General features: G+C 52.1%; 3 protein-coding genes across 3 annotated transcripts in view; 2 read left to right on the forward strand and 1 right to left on the reverse strand.

Moving 5' to 3' along the window:
- Nucleotides 1-7,220: 7,220 nt before the first annotated feature.
- Calhm1 (calcium homeostasis modulator 1) lies at nucleotides 7,221-9,839 on the forward strand. The gene is made up of 2 exons (XM_051199772.1): nucleotides 7,221-7,878; nucleotides 9,210-9,839. The coding sequence occupies exons 1-2, from the start codon at nucleotides 7,327-7,329 to the stop codon at nucleotides 9,696-9,698; spliced, it is 1,041 nt and encodes a 346-aa protein (XP_051055729.1). The 5' UTR covers nucleotides 7,221-7,326; the 3' UTR covers nucleotides 9,699-9,839.
- A 2,019-nt stretch (nucleotides 9,840-11,858) lies between these two features.
- Nucleotides 11,859-17,550, forward strand: Calhm2 (calcium homeostasis modulator family member 2). The gene is made up of 3 exons (XM_051199802.1): nucleotides 11,859-12,200; nucleotides 14,084-14,794; nucleotides 16,618-17,550. The coding sequence occupies exons 2-3, from the start codon at nucleotides 14,240-14,242 to the stop codon at nucleotides 17,032-17,034; spliced, it is 972 nt and encodes a 323-aa protein (XP_051055759.1). The 5' UTR covers nucleotides 11,859-12,200; nucleotides 14,084-14,239; the 3' UTR covers nucleotides 17,035-17,550.
- A 929-nt stretch (nucleotides 17,551-18,479) lies between these two features.
- Nucleotides 18,480-19,324, reverse strand: part of Pdcd11 (programmed cell death 11) — a 39,756-nt gene continuing 38,911 nt past the window's right edge. Inside the window, exon 35 of the mRNA XM_051200000.1 lies at nucleotides 18,480-18,984. Coding sequence (XP_051055957.1) covers nucleotides 18,813-18,984 — 172 coding nt within the window. The 3' untranslated portion in view covers nucleotides 18,480-18,812. The remainder of the gene's footprint in view (nucleotides 18,985-19,324) is intronic.

A 19,324-nucleotide genomic window follows, 5' to 3' on the forward strand; every position in this document is an offset into this window, starting at 1 on the left:
GTACATACTTGTATCCAGCATTCAGGAAGTGGAGGCAAGAACATCAGATGTTTGAGTCATCCTCGGATACAAAACGAGTCCAAAGCCAGCCTGGGCTACATAAAACCATGTCTCAAAAATAAATAATAAACAAACAAGCACATATATAAATAATTATGGCTGGCAAAGTAGCTCTGAGAGTAAAGGCACCAGCTGCCACCCCTAAAGGCAGGAATTCAGTCCCCAGGGCCCACATAATGGGAGCAGAGAAGCACCTCTTGCAAGTCGTCCTCTGACCTCCACGTGTACCCCAGGCAAGCAAACACCACTCTCTCAATACACAACAAATAACTGGTTTTGGTTTTTTGTTGTTTTTTTTTAATTCTTAAAATATAAATAAGAAAGCAACTTTGCTTAAAAGTAGTTTATATTTTCCTGTGGAGTGTATATTTCTGTGAAGTCAAGAAGAGGTAACATTTCATAGCCCTCAGTTCCCATCAGTTCTGTTTGTAGCTGACCACAGTTAAGCCTGGTTTGGGCTCTTTTGTTTTTGTTTTTTGTTTGTTTGTTTTGTTTTTCAAGACAGGGTTTCTCCGTATAGCTTTGGAGCCTGTCCTGAAACTCACTCTGTAGACCAGGCTGACCTCAAACACACAGAGATCCGCCTGCCTCTGCCCCCTGAGTGCTGGGATTAAAGGCATGAGCCACCACCGCCCATCTGGTCCAGGCCTTCCGCCCTCTAGCTGGCTGGGCTGTCTCCCTCATCTTTCTGCCACCATCTCCCCTGTGTGCCACATGGACCAGGAGTCAGCATCATCCCCTTCCTCAGGGAGTCCGCAGCATCCCCAGCCAGAGGTTGATAGCCTGGTAAGGGTGTCTGCAGAGCCAGGAGGGGTCTAGCTTAGGGACTGATAGATCTCAGGTCACCACTCAGTCTCTGGCAGCCCAGACAGGAAGAGCTGGGGAAAGACTGAGCTCATCTGAGCCTCTGCCTGAGCCTCCCTGATGACTCACTTGTGCCCAAATGCAAAGCCGGTGTACTCCAGTCTCTGCTGCTTCCTCAGGCCGCTGAGCAGTGTAGGTGCCCTGGATGGCCCCCTGGAACCGGGAGCCCTCCTTTAAGCCATTTCTACTCCTCTGGGATTTTGCTAAGAGACCTGGTGAAACCAGAAAATCCCTGCAGCTCAGTTTCCCCCCGACTTCCTGACTGTGGTCAGGCCATGCAAATGTTTGTAGTAGCATGGAGTGCAGGACATGATTTAGGCAAATTGTTAGCCATGACTGTGGGAGAGAGGGGAAAGAGAACTTGATGATAGCCCAGTGTGTGTGTGTGTGTGTGTGTGTGTGTGTGTGTGTGTGTGTGAGAGTGTGCTCCTACCCAGGGAAAGGAGACTGGGAGGGGGCTGCCTTGGGCTCTCTGTGGAAGCAACATGGGGACTATTAACTGTAACTGTTACCCCTTCCTTCTTACACTGAGCATTTATAGAGCAGAGCACTTCCTGTATATGGCACTGTGACAGGAAATACTGAAGAGATGTTTTTCAGGTGACCTCAAGGAGATCACTGCTTAAGGGGACAGGGACAGGGACAGAAATGCTGATGAACTAAAGCAAACGGTGCAGCAAGTCATGCACCTGGAAGTTTTGGGGGACAATCTCTAGACTGAGGAACAGTGGCGACATCATGTGATCGCGTCTTAAGGGACAGGACTTTTTTTGTTTGTTTGGTTGGTTGGCTTTTTGTTTTGTTTTGTTTTTTTAACATTGGGAAAACAAAATGAAGAGGAACAGCAAAGACACAAGTATGGAATTGGCAAAGGTCTGAGCCTGTTGCATTTCCTCATGAGGCAGATACTCATGGGGTGCTGGGGGCCTAGACAAGTGTAAGAGGGACTCTGCGCCCCCTCCTGGGTATTGTGGGCTGGAGTGGAAGGTAGGGACATGGTGAATGATCTCACAACCAAGCAGAGGGGCGCCGGTGGAAACCTGACAGGAGTAAAGGACATTGGTTGGAGCCTGGAAGTCCATCAAGTGATGGTGCCCGAACCTGAGCTCAGTGACACCTTCTCTGGACCCTCCTGCCTCACCATGAGAGGCATCTCTCAACCTAAGACCCCAGGTGATACAGCTACAGGCTCCAAACCTCTCTGCCATCATCCATGCATGCATCGTTCCAAGTGTGAGATGCCTCGAGCTACGAGTATCACCCCAACTAAGACTGGGGGGGCAGTTGACAGGCTCACCTGGCTCCTAAAGACCTTTCCTTTCAAGGAGAGTAGCTGTCTTGGGGGCCCAGACACATTTCTCAAGTCCCGTGACCCTGTCCTATACACAAGGGAGCCACAACATCCAGCTGAGCAGGTAGATATATCCTGGAAGCATCAGCTTTGCCGTAGACATCGTCATCTTATACAGCCTGGGCACTCCAAGCTGGGCACTCCTGGGGGGGATTGTGGGCATCTCCAGGGAGTGCTTAATACTTCATACTATGTATGAGCGACTGAGGGAGCAAGGCAAGTCCTTAGTGACAAAGTCAAGCAGGAGATGGTACTTGGGGTTTGTCTCGGTGAAGGGATGCTGCAAGCTACAGGGCTGTGGAGAGAAAGGCTAGAATAAGGCCAAGCAGGATTTAGGGTAAGGAAGGAGGTCAGCTGAATAGAGAAAGGAACAACCAAGAAGCAGAGAGCACAGGAAGGAAGGGGGCTTCAAGGGGCTCTGCAGGAGCCTTATGAAGGCCCAGGCAACTGTCCCTCCCAGAATTATAAAGGGAAGTTAGAACCTCGGATCCTGTTCTAGCCTGTGGTACTGATACAGGGATGACGGTTCACATCCCAGTGTGGGGAAAGATGCTGGGATGGAGGACCACAAGGGAAGCAGGGGAATCATATCCACACTAAATGCTTCCTTCCACTCTGCCATGTGCCCATCTGTGCCCAACCTCTCCCCTTCCTTGCTTCAGGGGCTCTTGTAGGAGAGGTGAGAGTAAGGGTTAGGGGAACACGTCCCTGAACGTCTAGGAAAAACTGTGGGAAATAGTCTGGAGTGACGGGTGCTGGGGAATAATCCTTCTGTACACTGTGAAGATGTGTTGCTCTCACTGTTAATAAAAAGCTGATTGGCAGATAGCTAGGCAGGATTTTTGGGCAGAGAGGATGCTGGGAAGAAGACGGAGGGAGGAGTCTGAGGAATCGTGAGCAAGATGTGGAAGAGGTATCACGGGCGGTTCATAGATGAGGTAAACGAGCCTCAGGACAGCACACAGATTAATAGAAATGGGTTCATTTAAGCTGTAAGAGCTGGCTGGAGACAGGCCTAAGCTATCAGCTGAGCATTTATAATTAATAATAAGTCTCTGAATGGTTATTTGGGGAGCAACTGGCGGGACTGAACTGACTAGTAGGACAGAAAAGTCTGCCCACAGGCAGGTGGGGGCAGAACAGAGGCAACACTGGGTTGCCTGCCAGTAGCAGCTGCCTTGGCAGTGAGCTTTGAACATCCACCAGGCCCTTAGCCCTCTCCTCTCCCAGACCCTCACACTGAAGGGAAACCTAAAACCATCAAGGAAAGCCTTGTGTTCGGGTCTGAATTCTCACCTCCCCTCAAGTTCATCTGTTCCTTTGATCACCCATTTAGATGCTCACTCAGCACTGAACCTCTGTAAGTACCAGGCACAGTGTTCTCAGGATTGGAAAAAGAATAGTGAACAGGGAGTGTAGAATGATGACTGAGCAGTGAAGAACATCGGCTACTCTTGCAGGTTCCCAGAACCCACATGACTACTCACAGCTGTTTGTAGTCTGTACCTCCAGTTCCAGAGAATCCAATGCCCTCTGCTCAGGGACCCAGGCATGTGGTGCACATATATGTGAATGAAAAAAAATGCTGATACACATAAAATAAAATGTCTTTTAAACAATAATAGTGACCAAAACAAATGCAGACCTTTAGCCTGTGTAGTTCAAGGGGATCCCGAGATAGTAAATAAGCATCCTCTGAGCATAGCTAAGTTTGAAATAAGGGGGCTGAGAAGACAGCTCAGTAGATCAGAGAACCTGCTTTGCAAGCATGAGGTCCTGAGTTCAAATCCCCAGCACCCATGTAAGAAGTCCAGTATGTTTATGAATGCAGGAACCATGGAAGGCAGACAGGCAGATCCTGAGAGTTCATTGACCAGACAGCCCAGCTTAGAAGATGAGCTCCTAGCTCAGTGAGGGAATCTGTCTCCAAGTACCAAGGAAAGTGACAAAGAAAGACAAATCCAGCAACATTCGGCTTGTGCATGAAACACACATGCAAACACACACACACACAGATAGTCAGACAGACACACAGAGAGGGCCGGAGACAAAAAGACAGAAACACAGACCGAGACAAAGAGACATCGAGCTAAACTGAGAGCTCAAGAAGACCCCTCTAAAGAGGGGCCATTATCAGGCAGGCATGGGGCTCATCCCTGCAATCCCAGGCTTAGGAGGCAAGAAGATGGTGAGTTCAAGACCAGTAAATAAATAAATAAACAGGAAGGGACAATGTTAAAGTGAATGAATTTAACGGCCAGCAACAGTGGCATATGCCTTTAATTCCCGATCTTTGGAGGCTGAAGCAGGTGGATCTCTGTGAGTTCTAGGCCAGCATGGTCAATGTAGGGAGTTTAAAGTCAGCCAGGGCCACATAGGGAGACCCTGTCTCAAAAGAAAAGAAGTGGCTCTCAAAGATGAATAGGAAGGAAGCCTGGCAGTGGTGGCACATACCTTTAGTCGCTGCACTTGAGAGGCAGGGACAGACAAATTTCCAAGTTCAAGGCTAGCCTGGTCTACGTAGTGAGTTCCATTTCAGGTCAGCTAGGGCTATACAGGGAAACTCTATCTATCTCTAAAAGCAAAACAAAAGATAAATAGGAGGGGCTGGAGAGCTTGCTCAGCAATTAAGAACATTGCCTGCTCTTCCAGAGGACTTGGGTTCGGTTCTCAGCACCCACCTGACAGCTCAGAACCATCTGTAACCCTGATCTTAAAAGACCTGAGGGCAGTAGGCATATATGTGGTCCGCAGACACGAATGCAGACAAGCACCCATATACATAAAATAAAGATGAAAGGGAATGTCTATGGGGAAGAACAGAAGCATTCCCGAAACATTCAGAGAGCTCGCATAGACCCTAAAGTGGGAAGGATTGTCCTGTTTGAGGAGATTGAGGAGGGTGGGAGCTTGTGGGGGAAGGGAGACTGCCATGCCATCCTCACAGACTGTGTAGGACCCATGAGTGACTGTGGTACATCAAGATTTCTCAAGTAACACTGCAGGTAGAATTTGCAAGCTGTATACATGGTCACCACAGGTAGCTTTCAACCATTGCCGAATTCTTGACACATCTTTGCTACAAACAGGCAGACACAAGACAGAGATCCCACGGTGCTCTTTGGTTGCATGAGCCATCCAGGCCCACCCCATCAACCTTCTGGGGCCGTGTCAAACCTTGGAACCAGCCAAGACCCTTATCTTCCATGCCTATCACTGCAGCAGACATCCAGGGAAAGACACCTTCTTTGCCAGATCTCCCTCATGCCACTCCCTCCCCCCCCCATGCACATCTTCTGGAAGAGTCCCTATCGAGAATCTTCCAGGGCTTACCAACTTAGGGACTCCAGTTGTCCTAGGGACACCTAGCCTTATGGATGAGAGAAGCAATAGTCTTCCCTTAGTCCTATTGATGACACAGTAGCCTTTTCATTCGACAGACAAACTTGATCCTACCAGAAGATCAAACAATAACAAAAGTAAACAAACGAACAAACAAAAACTTTCCCTTGCCCTTCTTCACCCTGCATTCCCACCCACAAGTGCTAACCTGGGCACCGGTCTCTCATCTCCACCAATGACCTTTAGATAACAGATTAGTCTTACCAGGTGGTAGTGGCCAATGCCTTTAATCCTAGCACTTGGGAGGCAGAGGTAGGTGGGTCTCTGTGAGTTCCAGGCCAGCCTGGTCTACAGAGTGAGTTTCAGGACAGCAGGACTGTTACACAGAGAAACCCTGTCTAGAATAACAAGCCAAATAGGAAAAAAAAAAAAAAAAAGATTAGTCTCTCGGAGCCTCAGCCTCACTTCTGTAAAGTGACAGAGATTCTGTCCCACAGGATTGTACAAGGGTTACACAATGCATGCAAAGTGCACACGAAGCTGAGGTCATGGCAGGTCTTGTCAGAAATACAAAGGTGGAGGCAAAAGGCAGCTAACGTGGTCACATACACTTCTGTACAGACAGAGACCACACTGAGTGTGTCACGGTCAGAAACTCAAGAGGACACACATTCTTTGTGATGTACTGCCCCAGCCTCTCCTTGCCCCAGACAAGGAATCATAAGGTGGATCCGGATCTGACATGTCTATAAAAGTGTCAGGATCAAAAAGAACTTCCCCTTGGGTGGCTCGACAGACAGAGCTCTCTCTCTGATCATGAAACCACATCACCTGCGGGTCTAGAGGTGTACAAATAGAAGAAGCCTGGAAAGGGTTTGCCACTCAAACACAGACACATCCCCAGACACACAAACATGAAACAGGCCAAACCCTTACTTAGTCAACCTCTTCACTCCAACCTCAAAGACAAAGCCAGTTCTGATGGCATGCTCCCATAATCCCAGAATTGAGGGGGCACAGAAAAGAGGATTGGGGGTTCTGAATCTTTCTTGGCTTCATAATGAGTTGGGGATCTTGTCTCAAGAAAAAAAACAACAACAACAACAAAACAAAACAAAACAAAACAAAAACAAAAAACCTATTCTCTAAGTCCAGATAGTTCTGCTGAATGCCACACTCACCCACCACATCTGCCATCCCTACTATGAGTAATATCCAACTACGCTACCTGTCACAACCTCTACCGCTCATTCCCTGTCTCAACTGATGGGAACCCTTCCTGGGGTCCTGCCATTGTAGAGAGAACTCAGAAGGGCACAGAGAGATGACATGCTTCCCCAGGCCCAGTGGCCTCGAAAACTCCAGCCTTCCTGCACCTCCTCCTCCCTCCTACACCCAAAAGAAACATCCTCATCAGGCAGCTTTGTGGCTGGCTGGCTCTCTAGGCTGCAGGCAGCTGGAGAGATGGGGAGGGAAGGCAGAGGGAGGGCTGTACCCACAGGATTGGTCAAGCTGCGTCCTCTCTCCCAGCACCTGTGTAAAGGGCTCCTCAGAGGCAGAGAGAGTGGCCTCATCAACTGCCGGGAGCTCTGCTAGTCCAGCCAGGATCCCAGTCATGAGGTGGTCGCCCAGTGGGCATGGTGGCTCACTGGAGTTGTCTGCGATGCCACAGTGAGAGAGGAAGAGGTTGAGGACACTCACAGGACATAATGGACAAGTTTCGGATGATCTTCCAGTTTTTGCAGTCCAACCAAGAGTCCTTCATGAACGGTATCTGTGGCATCATGGCGCTGGCCAGTGCCCAGATGTATTCTGCCTTTGACTTCAATTGCCCCTGCTTGCCTGGCTACAATGTGGCCTACAGCATGGGTATACTGCTGACGCCTCCCCTGGTGCTTTTCCTGCTTGGCTTAGTCATGAACAACAATGTATCTATGCTCGCTGAAGAGTGGAAGCGCCCTGCAGGCCGTAGGGCCAAGGACCCAGCCGTGCTTCGCTACATGTTCTGTTCCATGGCCCAGCGAGCTCTCATCGCTCCTGTCATCTGGGTGGCTGTCACACTGCTGGATGGCAAGTGTTTTCTCTGTGCCTTCTGCACAGCAGTGCCCGTGGCCACACTAGGCAATGGCAGCCTGGTGCCTGGCCTGCCTGCTGCAGAGTTGGCTCGCCTGCTGGCTCGGGTACCCTGCCCTGAGATCTATGATGGGAACTGGCTGCTGGCCCGAGAGGTGGCCGTGCGATATTTGCGCTGCATCTCTCAGGTGAGGGGGCTGGGTCTCCTTACAGGCCAGGGTCCCTCTGGGAAGGTCCCTTCTCAAAGTGGGGTTTTCCCTCGGGTGGCTGTGGGTTGAGGCATGCATTCCAAGCTGAGACTCAAGGCAGAGCCCCTGTCTTCTCTCAGACATGGTCACCTGGAGAGCGTGTATGGTTTTCCACCTCCTCCATCCTGAGCTCAGAGCTGAGAGAATTTGCATTCATTTCCTTTCCCAGGCCCAGGCAGTAGTGAGACCAGTGGGAGGCTAAGCCATTTGGGTACATTTCCCTGGCAAATGCCCCCAGCTGGTGCCTCCCTGCTCCAGGAGTGGAAGCTGAGGGTCTGGGTACCTTAAACAGGAGCACATGGATGACAGCAATGGATGGTTGGGATCTGGGCATTGTGTCCTGGGGCGGTGAATTGTGTGATGAGGAGAGACGGGCAGAAGGCCTCGTCTGCTCTGGTGGGGCTAGAGAAGCAAGCATACATTGCTCTAGCCAGTGCAGACTCCTCCCTTCTGCCCTCTCCCTACCCCCTCCGACAGGGGGACTCTTTTCCTGTACAGCCTGTCCCCCCACACACAGCCTCAAGGATCTCTAATTTAGCTCGAAGCCGAGCTCTTTACCTCCTCTTCTGTGGCCCCTTGTCCCATCACCCTGGGCCTCAGGGCCTGGAGCAGCTGTCACTCCACTTGACCTTTAAACTGTCACACTGTATAAGCGGGAAGGTCCCCCTAGAGGCCACAAACAGATTGATAGTAGACAAGTCCCTGTGAAGAGTAGAGACTCAATTCTGAAGTTGCTTTAGAATTAGTTGGCTTTACCTAGAAATCAGAAATTGCTAAAGAAAAAAAAAAAATCATACTTCCAACTTCCCTTGGAACATGAGAAAACCCAAGCCCTCTGAAACCACAATGACTTAGTGAGCAGCTTGGGCGGCAGCCCCCTGACTGAGTTTTGGATTTTCCCACCTGCCCCCATGGCAGCCATTGAGCATCACTAACACCACACCCACCCCTACCCTACCTCCTTGACTTTTCCCAACTCTTCTCTGTGCAGATGGGGGTCTGACGGGGAGCACAGACAGGGAGGGGTGTCCTGCTCTGTGCCCTGTGGTGAGCTACTGTCAGAGCACATGTCAAAGCCAAGTGTCCCAGGTTTTTCAGTGGAGTTCGAGAACTGTCCAGGGTGTCTCTGGAATTCCTTCAGAGTCTAGCGCACCTGAACTGTTCTCAGTTCCAGAAGCCGGAGGAAAGGCCCCAAGCTTGGAGGAAGAAGGCCACTAGGTGGGGAGATCAGGAAGGGCGGGTAGTCTGCTGACATCCTTCTCTCCCCACAGGCGCTGGGCTGGTCCTTCGTGCTGCTCGCCACGTTACTGGCATTTGTGGTACGCTCTGTGCGACCCTGCTTCACGCAGGCTGCCTTTCTCAAGAGCAAGTACTGGTCCCACTACATTGACATCGAGCGTAAACTCTTCGATGAGACATGCACAGAGCATGCCAAGGCCTTTGCTAAGGTATGTATCCAGCAGTTCTTTGAAGCCATGAACCATGACCTGGAACTGGGTCACACACATGGAGTGTTGGCCACGGCCACAGCGACAACCATGGAGGCCTCTCAGAGTCCCTCTGACAAGACGGAGGAAGAGAGGGGGAAGCTGCGTGGTATCACTGACCAAGGGGCCATGAACAAACTGCTCACAAGCTGGCACAAATGCAAACCGCCACTGCGGCTGGACCAGGAGGCACCACTGATGGGCAATGGCTGGGCTGGGAGCGAGCCCCGGCCTCCACGCAAGGAAGTGGCCACCTACTTCAGCAAAGTGTGAGCTGTAGCTGGCTGCAGAGACATGAGCAGAGATCTGAACCCACAGCCCTTTGCCCCTCCAAGTAGACAGAAAAAGCAATTTTGAGGCGTAGCCACAAGTCCAGGCAATAACCTGTTAGTGTGGAAAAGGAAATTTGGAGCTGAAGGACCGTACCTCTTTCGCTGTGATGCTCTCTGGGTGGCCTGGGAGCAGTGTCTCCTGTGGCTCGCCTGTTGCTGCAGTATTACAAGTGTTCGCTTCTGGCTGTGGGAGCAGGATGCAAGGGTACCCGGACTGGTACCCGAGTCCCTTCATTGTGATGCTCCTTCCATCCCAGGCTGGCTGTCTCCACTTAGGCTTCCAAAGCCCACACCCAGCATTTCCTCTTGCTCTAGACTTCTCTCATGCTCAGGTGCTCAGGCTCATGTCTTCTCTTCATGTCTGCCAGTTTCTTGGGTAAGGTGGAACGGCCTTCAGTTGGTGTGACATGCCTGGGTGACACATGATAAAATGCCAAGACCTAGGACCACATGAGAGAGGCCAAGGTGTGTGTCACAGGGACCATTAGAGCAACTTTTGGGGCAGACTCCATGCTTACCTCACACCAGGCACAAGATTAATATTCTCACACACAATCTTAGGGAAGCAGACCACCCGTGGGGCTTGACAGCTACAAATGGAAGCTGATGAATTCTTACTTTCTCAGAGGCTCCCTGAGGAGCTTGCCCCAAGGTGTGGTGAAGATGAGGATATCAACTAAGAGGGGAAATAAAGACTAGGAGGGACAAAGCTGGGTAAATGCTGGTCCTGCCATTTGTAAAGTGTGTCACTGGGCCTAGCGCCTCATTTTTGGGTCCCAGTCCCCTCATTTGTGCAAGAGGGAGAAGGCATCTACCTCACAGGTTGACCATGTCTGAACTCACAGGTCACATAGTAGACACCTGGGTCAGTGTGGTTAATGAGCGTCTTCATCTCTGAGCCCATGGGCTGCTTGCTCTCCCCTCCCTCGGCCCCAACCTAGGGACAGGAATCCTGTCCAAGCAAAGGAAACAGAGGTGCAGGCAGGTTTCTTGTCTCCCAGTCCCATCTTCCAGCCCTCCCTCGGCTCTGCTCATCTCAGAGCTCACTTTGACCTTCATTTTTCATCTTCCCTCTCGTGGAACCCGGTGGCAGGGAAGAGGCTGGGGAACTTGACTCCAGCCCTGAATGAAGGGACCAGATGAATGCAGACAGAGTGTGCATTGGTGTGTGGGCTTCCGCTAGGGTCAGGATGCCAGAAAGTGCTTGGAGAAGCAAAGGGGGAAGCTTTGGTGAGACCTGGGGTTTGAGCACCAGAGTGGTGGGAGCTAAGACAAGTCTCTCAACCCGTAAAGTGCTCGCCCATCAGAAGGCAAGGATAAAAAGATAAGGGTTCCTCTCCATTCATTCCTGCCATGCAGACAGGCCAGAGTCGGGGAGGGGAGGTCAGCTTGTCCCTCAGTGTGAGTCCCTGGAGAGCTGGTGGCCCTGGGGCTATCTCTCCCAATCCTAGGCTTGGTCTCGGTGCTCTCCATGGCACCATACTTGCTGACTCATGACTCTCCAGTCTTGCTTGTGAACTCCCAGAGATAGGAGCTGGTGGCGACTCTAGGGAGGGACAGGCAGGGCATCTTAGAAGCCCTGCTTCCCTGTAATTTCTACCTCTGCCCAGCCTCTGCCCTAGGAGCCCAGGGGATTCTGTGATTCCTGGATTCAGGTGTCAGCTGTACAGGGAAGGATGGGGCCGGTCGGTGCTGGGGGTTAGCAGAACCGTGGTGGGGAAAGCCTCTTCTGGGGATGGCTGGTACACACGAAGGCAGGGCTCTCAGAGAGAGAAGGGCAGAGGGGAAGGGGTCTTGACCTTCTACATTCTGGAACAACACTATCAATCCTGAACACCCACCTCTGCCCTGACTCCCAGAAGCTTCTGCCAGGTGGGTGTCAAGCACGGGGGTTGTTCTTTAAACTGGCCTGGAGGGCAAGCCTGGGCAAGATCTCCTGGAGGGCCCCGCCTGGCTCTTGCCTAGACCTTCCCAGATAGCCCCCAGGGGTGCACAGTGTAGAGCGGAGGCAGGGCCAGCCACGGCGGGCCCAGAGGCGGGCTGGGACAGGACGCAGCGGCTGAGACCACTCCAGTACTTCCTCTGTTTCGGTGTGGCACCGCCCTCAGCAGCCCGCCCTCCTCTGCCTGGCGCCAGGAGGCTGATTTTCCACTCGCTGGTGAGAAAGTTCCATGCCACTGTTTCTCTTTCTCTCTCTTTCTGGAGTTAAATTTGTTTGCAGATACTTGCAGTTTAAGACGCCTGGAGTTGTTTGTTTGTAACTGGGGCCCAAAGCCCTGTTGCTTTCAAACGCAAAAGCAGAGCCCACAGTGAACCCGCGGCGCCCTGAGGCCACTTCGCCTTGCTGCCCTGAGTCGGTGCAGGGTCTGCAGTGCCCACACCGCTGTCACTCTGAGAGGCCAGCCCAGGAAGCCAAGGCCACTGGTGCCTGCAGCCGGCTCAGGTAAGGAGGGGCCCCTTCCTGGGGTGTGCCCGTGTCAAAGGAGCTGGCCGGTTGGTTCCAGGCAGCCTCCAGGGATTGTCTGGAGAGGGAACCTCTGGTGTAGGTCCCTCACTCTGGACATGGAAGTACTGTTCCCACCCCCTTCCTTAGCGGCTTGTCCCCTGTCCTTGGGGAGAGGCCCTTAGCATAATAATCTCAGAAAATGGCCTAGTCCAGCCTCTGCTCAGTACCCTTTCAACCGGGCATTTGTACTTTAACATCGGGTGGGATTAAGAGCCTGGGGCCACTGACTGGGTACCAGGAAGGGAGCAAGGGATGGATGGACGGGAGGGACAGGGTTGCCTCTGGCCTGTTTATCTCGAGCAACAGGATGGATTCCCTTCCTTGTGGAATATTCAGGATCTCTGGGCTCTGAGCTGGGGACTTAGACTGTCCCTCCTCCTCCTCCTGGAGCCCACACAGCCACATGGCCCTGCCTGTGCCCATCTGGCGTCCTTGGCAGAGGCGGCAACAGGAAAAGGAATGTGAATAGAAGCAGAAAGAGCCGGCATAGGCCTCCCTGTCTCTTCACCGCTAACTCCTCTCCACTTCCAGACTTGCTCTGACCTGGGAAGTTTCTTTTTTGTTTGTTTGTTTGCTTTTTTTTTTTTTTTTCTTTCCCCCTGATGGGGATGGACATGGGGCCACACCCTGCCGTCTCTCTGTGTGTGGGTGGAGCCTGGGAAAGGAATTAGGGCTAAACTTCTAAAGAGCCTGAGGCCAAGGCCACTTCTGGCAAGGTGCCATCTCTGCTGCAGTCACAGATGGGGCGGGGGGTGGGGGTGGGCTGACAGGTACAGTGGGCCTGAACCCCACTAGGGCTGCCAGTAGCTGACAGCTGTGGAAGGCCTCTAACCTAGGCTCCTGCAGGATGCCGGATAGGGGAAGTCTAAAGGGAGCCAGGTCTGAAGGAGGTTGTGAATGGGGACTAGTTTAGCTCAGACTGATTTTTGTCCACTTCCTAATTATCCTCAAGTCATGGTCAAAGCCTCGCCCTGCTCCTCCAGATTCGCCGGGCTGCAGGCAAGACACCTGTCCTCCTCAGGTCGTCATTTTCTGACCTTTGCCATCATGAGAATCATCCCAAGCTCAGTTTTAGTTGTTGAATGACTACCAGGCATCATTTGTCATCCCCTAACGTTTCTAGGAGAAGGTCAGGGACCAGAGTGACTTACTCTTTTCATAGTTGAGAATAGAGTCTGGAGAAAAGACATGAAGTGTGTTGAGACCCTGAGGTCTCCAGGATGAAAGGGTTTTGTGTATCCAAGGATGCTGGCTTCTCTGTCAAACTTGCCCTGGTCCAGAGGGCCTAGCTTCTCACCAGACCCACGGCTCCAGGCCATTCTTTGTCCACGAGGACAACCCCTGCAGCTTTGATACCCATATCACACCCTCCAAACTGTCCCAAATCCTTACTCCCTAGAATCCCAGAGAGAAGTCATCCCCTCTCACCCAATACCTCCAGCCATTCTCGAGCCTCCTGATGAGTAGAAGGCAGTGGCAAAAACATCTGAAAGTATTCGGGGCAGGAAGACCTGATCTTGAACTTGGAGGCCTGCCCTTTATTTACATGTGGCCCTGGCCAGGGGCTGGCTGCCCCTCAGGAAGCCTCACCCTTTTCTGGGCTCGAGGTTGGGGGGGATGCACGAGGCTTCCAGGGGGTTGCCAACTCCTGCGGAAGGGCAACATGGATGGAGAGAGGCAGCACCGGCAGGAACTTAATCAACTACGGCTACCACCATTTCTGTGGAGGCCCTGAGCTCCCTCCTCCCCCACCTGCTTAATCACAGCGGCACCTCTGCCTGTGTTCAATGGTGAACATTTATCAAACATCTGTTTCACAGGAAGCACCAGATCAGCCACTGCGGTGATACAGTGGCATAGTCATGCTCCGCCATCGGTGTCGTCCTGTCTGTGCCCCCGCCTAGTCTCACCAGAAGCCACAATTGCATCGCCCTTTTCTGCCTCTTGAGCATCCTATCCCCAGCCCACCAGCCACCATGGCGGCCTTGATCGCTGAAAACTTCCGCTTCCTGTCTCTCTTCTTCAAGAGCAAGGATGTGATGATTTTCAATGGACTGGTGGCTCTGGGCACGGTGGGCAGTCAGGAGCTGTTCTCTGTGGTAGCTTTCCACTGTCCCTGCTCACCTGCCCGGAACTACCTGTACGGGCTGACGGCCATTGGCGTGCCAGCACTGGCACTCTTCCTTATTGGAGTCATCCTCAACAACCACACTTGGAACCTCGTTGCTGAGTGTCAGTACCGGAGGGCCAAGAACTGCTCCGCCGCCCCCAACTTCCTCCTCCTGAGCTCCATCCTGGGCCGTGCAGCCGTGGCCCCTGTCACCTGGTCCGTCATCTCCCTGCTTCGAGGGGAGGCCTACGTCTGTGCTCTCAGCGAGTTCGTGGACCCCTCCTCGCTCACAGCTGAGGATGAAGGCTTCCCCTCAGCTCACGCCACAGAGATCCTAGCCAGGTTCCCTTGTGGAGAGGGCCCTGCCAACCTGTCGGGCTTCCGAGAGGAGGTCAGCCGTAGGCTCAAGTATGAGTCCCAGGTAAGCAGCTGTGTGAAGGGCAGCCTTCTCCTTTCCCTCCAACAGTGGTGGCCGGTGGGGTGGTACATAATTGTGGAAATGAGCAACTCTCCAGGGAAGCATGTGTCAGGTCTCAGAGCAGGCTTAACTGTGGCTTAGTGTTCTGTGGGGCAAGGGTCAGTTTCATCACAGGAACATGTGTCTCTGATCTGCCTTTGGATGCTGGGGATGGAACCCCAAGTCCACATGAATGCCAAGCATATGTTCTGCCATGAAACTCCACTTGTTTTAAGCACTAAGGGGACACCAGCTTGAGTTCTAGAGAAAGCATCCTGCATCCCATAACACTACAGGGTCATTCCTAATCTACCTGCTGAGATTATCTTTACCCTAGCTTGACTGGGCATTGGCCCCTATAGACCACCTCAGAAATATTTGCTGTGGGCTTTGAGTTGGTATGGAACTTGGTTGACTGCAGGAATGACCTGCAGTGAGTCAGGGGCAGGCTGGGAAGAGGCAGGCTACTGTTGTTTGGGTCTAGATGCAGCCTTCCCTGCATCCTGTTTGGATGTTGGTCAAGGAGAAAGGGGTCAAAAGAATGGTCAGGGGCTGGGGAGATGGCTCAGTGGTTAAGAGCACTGGCTACTCTTCTAGAGGACCAGAGTTCAGTTCCCAGTACCCACAGTAGGAGGCTCAGAACTGCTTGTAACCCTTGCTTCAGGGAATCTGATGCCTTCTTCTGGACTCTGCATTCACAAAAAAATACCCCTTAACACATGTATATACCCCCAACACATGTACATACCCCAACACATATGCATACCTACCAACACATGTACATACCCCCAACAGATGTATATACCCAACAATATACATACCCCAAAACATGTACAGCTCCCCAACACATATACATATCCCCAAACACCTGGCCCCAACGCAAAATCTAAAATACTTCTTTAAACAGCAACAACATAAGGGGAAGTGGTAAGGCTAAGATGTAGCTCAGTAGAATGCATGCCTAGCACACATCAGGCCCTGTGTTTGATCCGTAGCATCAAATAAATGAGGTGTGGCACATGCCTGTAACTCAGCACTCAGGAGGAGGAGACAGGAGGATTGGATCAGAAACTGACCATCCTCAGCTGCATAGGCCAACTTGGGCTACACGAGACCCTGTCTTGGGGTGGGGGCAGGAAGGAAGCAGAGAAATGGGGCCAGCGTCAGCATCAGAGATGGAAGATGGCAAATACAGAATACTGGCCACTAACCCACAGTCTATATATGAGCAATAGGCGAAGATGGCCTCAGAGATCCTGGCCCTCAGCAACTTATATCCTCCTAGTGTGAAGCAAGCACACAGGCGATCTAAGGGCAGGCAGATGGTGCTGTTGTGTGAGACTGAGACCTCTGAAGCCTTCGGAGGTGGCATCTGAGCTGACCCACACATTGGACTGGTTTTTGTGGATGGAAGCCTTGCATTTTTGATGTGTGCTCTGTCACTGAGCTCCACTCCCGGCTCCTGACCTGGGTTTGGTGGAGTCCAGTGATAATGCACCCTTGGGGTTGAAGAATAAAACGGGCAGAAGGCACAGGCTAAGCACGAGAGTGTGTGGGTTAAAGGGAGTAAGACTAGGAAAGAGGAAGCCCTGCTTGCCTGCCGGAGCGGAACCTGTTCCTTCTCCATCCCCACCCCCATCCTCCCTGCTGCCATCCTCCCCTCCCAGGCAGTCCAAGCAGCCTCCTCCCTGAAACCCCCCCCATACCCACCCTCACCGCCCCACCCCTGTAGGTGGGGTCCAGGCAGCTCTCGGACCCTCCCTGAGCCCTGCCTATTCTCTGGCCAGCTCTTTGGATGGCTGCTCATCGGTGTGGTGGCCATCCTGGTGTTCCTGACCAAGTGCCTCAAGCACTACTGCTCGCCGCTCAGCTACCGCCAGGAAGCCTACTGGGCACAGTACCGCACCAACGAGGACCAGCTCTTTCAGCGCACAGTCGAGGTGCATTCAAGGGTGCTGGCTGCCAACAACGTGCGCCGTTTCTTCGGCTTTGTGGCCCTCAACAAGGATGACGAAGAGCTGGTCGCCAAGTTCCCAGTGGAAGGCACACAGCCACGACCACAGTGGAATGCTATCACTGGGGTTTACTTGTACCGCGAGAACCAAGGCCTCCCACTCTATAGTCGCCTACACAAGTGGGCCCAGGGCCTGACAGGTAATGGCACGGCCCCTGACAACATGGAGATGGCCCTGCTCCCTTCCTAGAGCCTGCTTCCTTGCAAGTGGAACTCGTCTCAAAGGAACCCTCGTGGCATGCTCACCTCTGCATCGGTTTTTCTATTAACTACAGTGTCTTGGGCATAGACACTGGGACATAAAACAACTAGGAGTTCCTAAGGATCTTGTGGGCCACATGGTCCACAGAAAGTAGGGATGGGTTGGGGGGACTGACTTCCCAGACCTGCTGAAATCATCTCCTGTGGCCACCAACACTGCTCACAGCTACGGACTCTCCCAGAGCTGGTCCTTCACTATGACGTGGGTGCTCTTTGGTGGACCTGCAAACTGAGAAGCACCAGCCGGTGGAGCCTGGTGCCAGTCCAACCCACTGGGGGGGGGCTGTTATTGCATAGTACACTTCATGCAGTTAACTTGTGTCTAATTGCATAGGGAAGCTCAGCTCCTCAGTGTACAGCTAGGAAGCTATCTCCATTGTATACCTCTGGCCTAATTTTATATATTTAAACTTTTTGATAAAACCTCTTACTTTAAAAGCCTAAACTGGTGTTTGTGCAGTGGACAAGGGCATGCAGCCCGCTGTGAGAGGAGAGGGGACACTACTAAGGGGGACTAAAACTCGGCAGCGGTGCAAGGCAGGCCACATGTCCTGCCCAAGGGCTGAGTCTCTTGGCAATTTGATTGAGTTACCTGATGTAATCTGGTCAGAGGCAGCCTGGCCTTTTGCAGGGGGCAGCTCAGTGGAAAACATCGTATTAGAACGTGTACTAAATAAACTCCCAAGAACCAACAGCCAGCCTTCAAGTTCCTCCTCCCTCTCAGCCCTGTATCAATTAGCTCCACACTCGAAACCTCACTTGTCCTGCTTGCTAGCATCCAGCCCAGCTATTTCTCACAGAAAAACCAGAGAACAATATAGGCTGCCAGAGAAGCTTTTGATTCCCTTAGGCCCAAGCTTCACCCCCCCCCCCCGCCCAAAAGATGCCAGCCAACAACCAGTAGGGTCCGTGCTGGCACACAGCCCTGCTGAGCTGTGGCAGACTTGAAGAGGTGGGGGAGAGGGTCACTTGGCCTTGGGAGACCAGGCACTTCAAGCAATACTTTCAGCTTTCCTTGGTAGCTTCGGTTTCCCATTTTCTTCCGGATTCTTCCTGTCCGTCAGTCTCCACAACAGGGCAGACAATGTCTTCCCCACGCCCTCTTAGGTGTGGCCTGAGAGCTTGCCAAGACACGGAGTGGGACCCTGGCCATGAAAGCCACTGGCCTTTGCCTTCCTGCTCTTAGACTGCAGCAGGCTCTCCTGAAAGGAGTATTTAGTTTTTTCTGAAGCCCAAGAGACAGTTGCCTGAAAAAATGGAGCAAGCAGCCTCGGGAAAGGAAAAGGAAGATGTAATGTGTTACATAAAACAAGAGGCGTGGGTTAGTGGAAGAAACACTGCTTGGCATGTGTAAAGCCTTGGCACTGTAAATAAAAATATATATATATATATTTATTTTAAAGCAGGAAGTGATAGTACACACCTTTAATCCCAGCACTTGAGAGGCAGTAGATTTCCGAGTTCAAGGCTGGCCAGGTCAGCATAGCAAGTTCCAGGCCAGCCAGGACCAGAAGGAAAACCTGTCTCAAAAAATAATTTTTAATTTCATTTTTTTTTTTTAAAGGAGAAAGCTTCTCAAAATTCTTTATTCTGGCAGGACTGTCCCGGGCATGCTGCAGAAAAGGCAGCACTTAACCTGTCCTCAGGCAACGGCCTCCCAAGTGTCCAGCTGCCTGCTGCTACAGAGTCCAGCGGAGCCTAGAGCTACTAGTCCTCCAGCACTGAGCTCTTGGCCTCCACATACTCCAGGGCCTTTGCCTTGACAGCCTGCACATCCTTCTCGGTGCCGTGCTGTTTCTCATAGTCCAGGTAGCGCTTGAAGAAGAACTTCATCCTCTTAGGGGCCAGGCTCAGATGAATGACACGCTCAAAGATGTCCCTAGGAGGAAGATCAAGGAAGCAATTCCCTCAGGGTCCATATACATGACTCCTAGCTAGTGCTCCCAACTTAGTCTCAGGCACTAGGTCCCTCCAACCAACACTCAGCCTTTCTCATCTGTGTCATGAGCAGGAACTACTGTCATAGCCCAGTTACACGGTGAAGAGGACAAAGCCACGGGGACGAGGACACACAATGACAGAAGCCAAACTTAGGCAAGAAGGCACTTGTTCTTTCTGGACCCTGCTCTATCTGCCCACCTCCAGCCCTCATCCTTTCGGGATTGTCCAGGGACAAAAGTGAGGGCCCACCCATGACAGTTCCGTCAGTGAGAAGCAGG

Source organism: Phodopus roborovskii, unplaced genomic scaffold (genome assembly GCF_943737965.1).
Source record: "Phodopus roborovskii unplaced genomic scaffold, PHOROB, whole genome shotgun sequence".
Taxonomy (NCBI): domain Eukaryota; kingdom Metazoa; phylum Chordata; class Mammalia; order Rodentia; family Cricetidae; genus Phodopus; species Phodopus roborovskii.

Bases quoted from the DNA above. Each gene is read 5' to 3' on its own strand.
- Calhm1 (XM_051199772.1), top strand. From the start codon at position 7,327: ATGGACAAGTTTCGGATGATCTTCCAGTTTTTGCAGTCCAACCAAGAG. The intron at 7,879-9,209 runs GTGAGGGGGCTG...CTCTCCCCACAG, and splicing joins ATTTGCGCTGCATCTCTCAG to GCGCTGGGCTGGTCCTTCGT.
- Calhm2 (XM_051199802.1), top strand. From the start codon at position 14,240: ATGGCGGCCTTGATCGCTGAAAACTTCCGCTTCCTGTCTCTCTTCTTC. The intron at 14,795-16,617 runs GTAAGCAGCTGT...TTCTCTGGCCAG, and splicing joins GGCTCAAGTATGAGTCCCAG to CTCTTTGGATGGCTGCTCAT.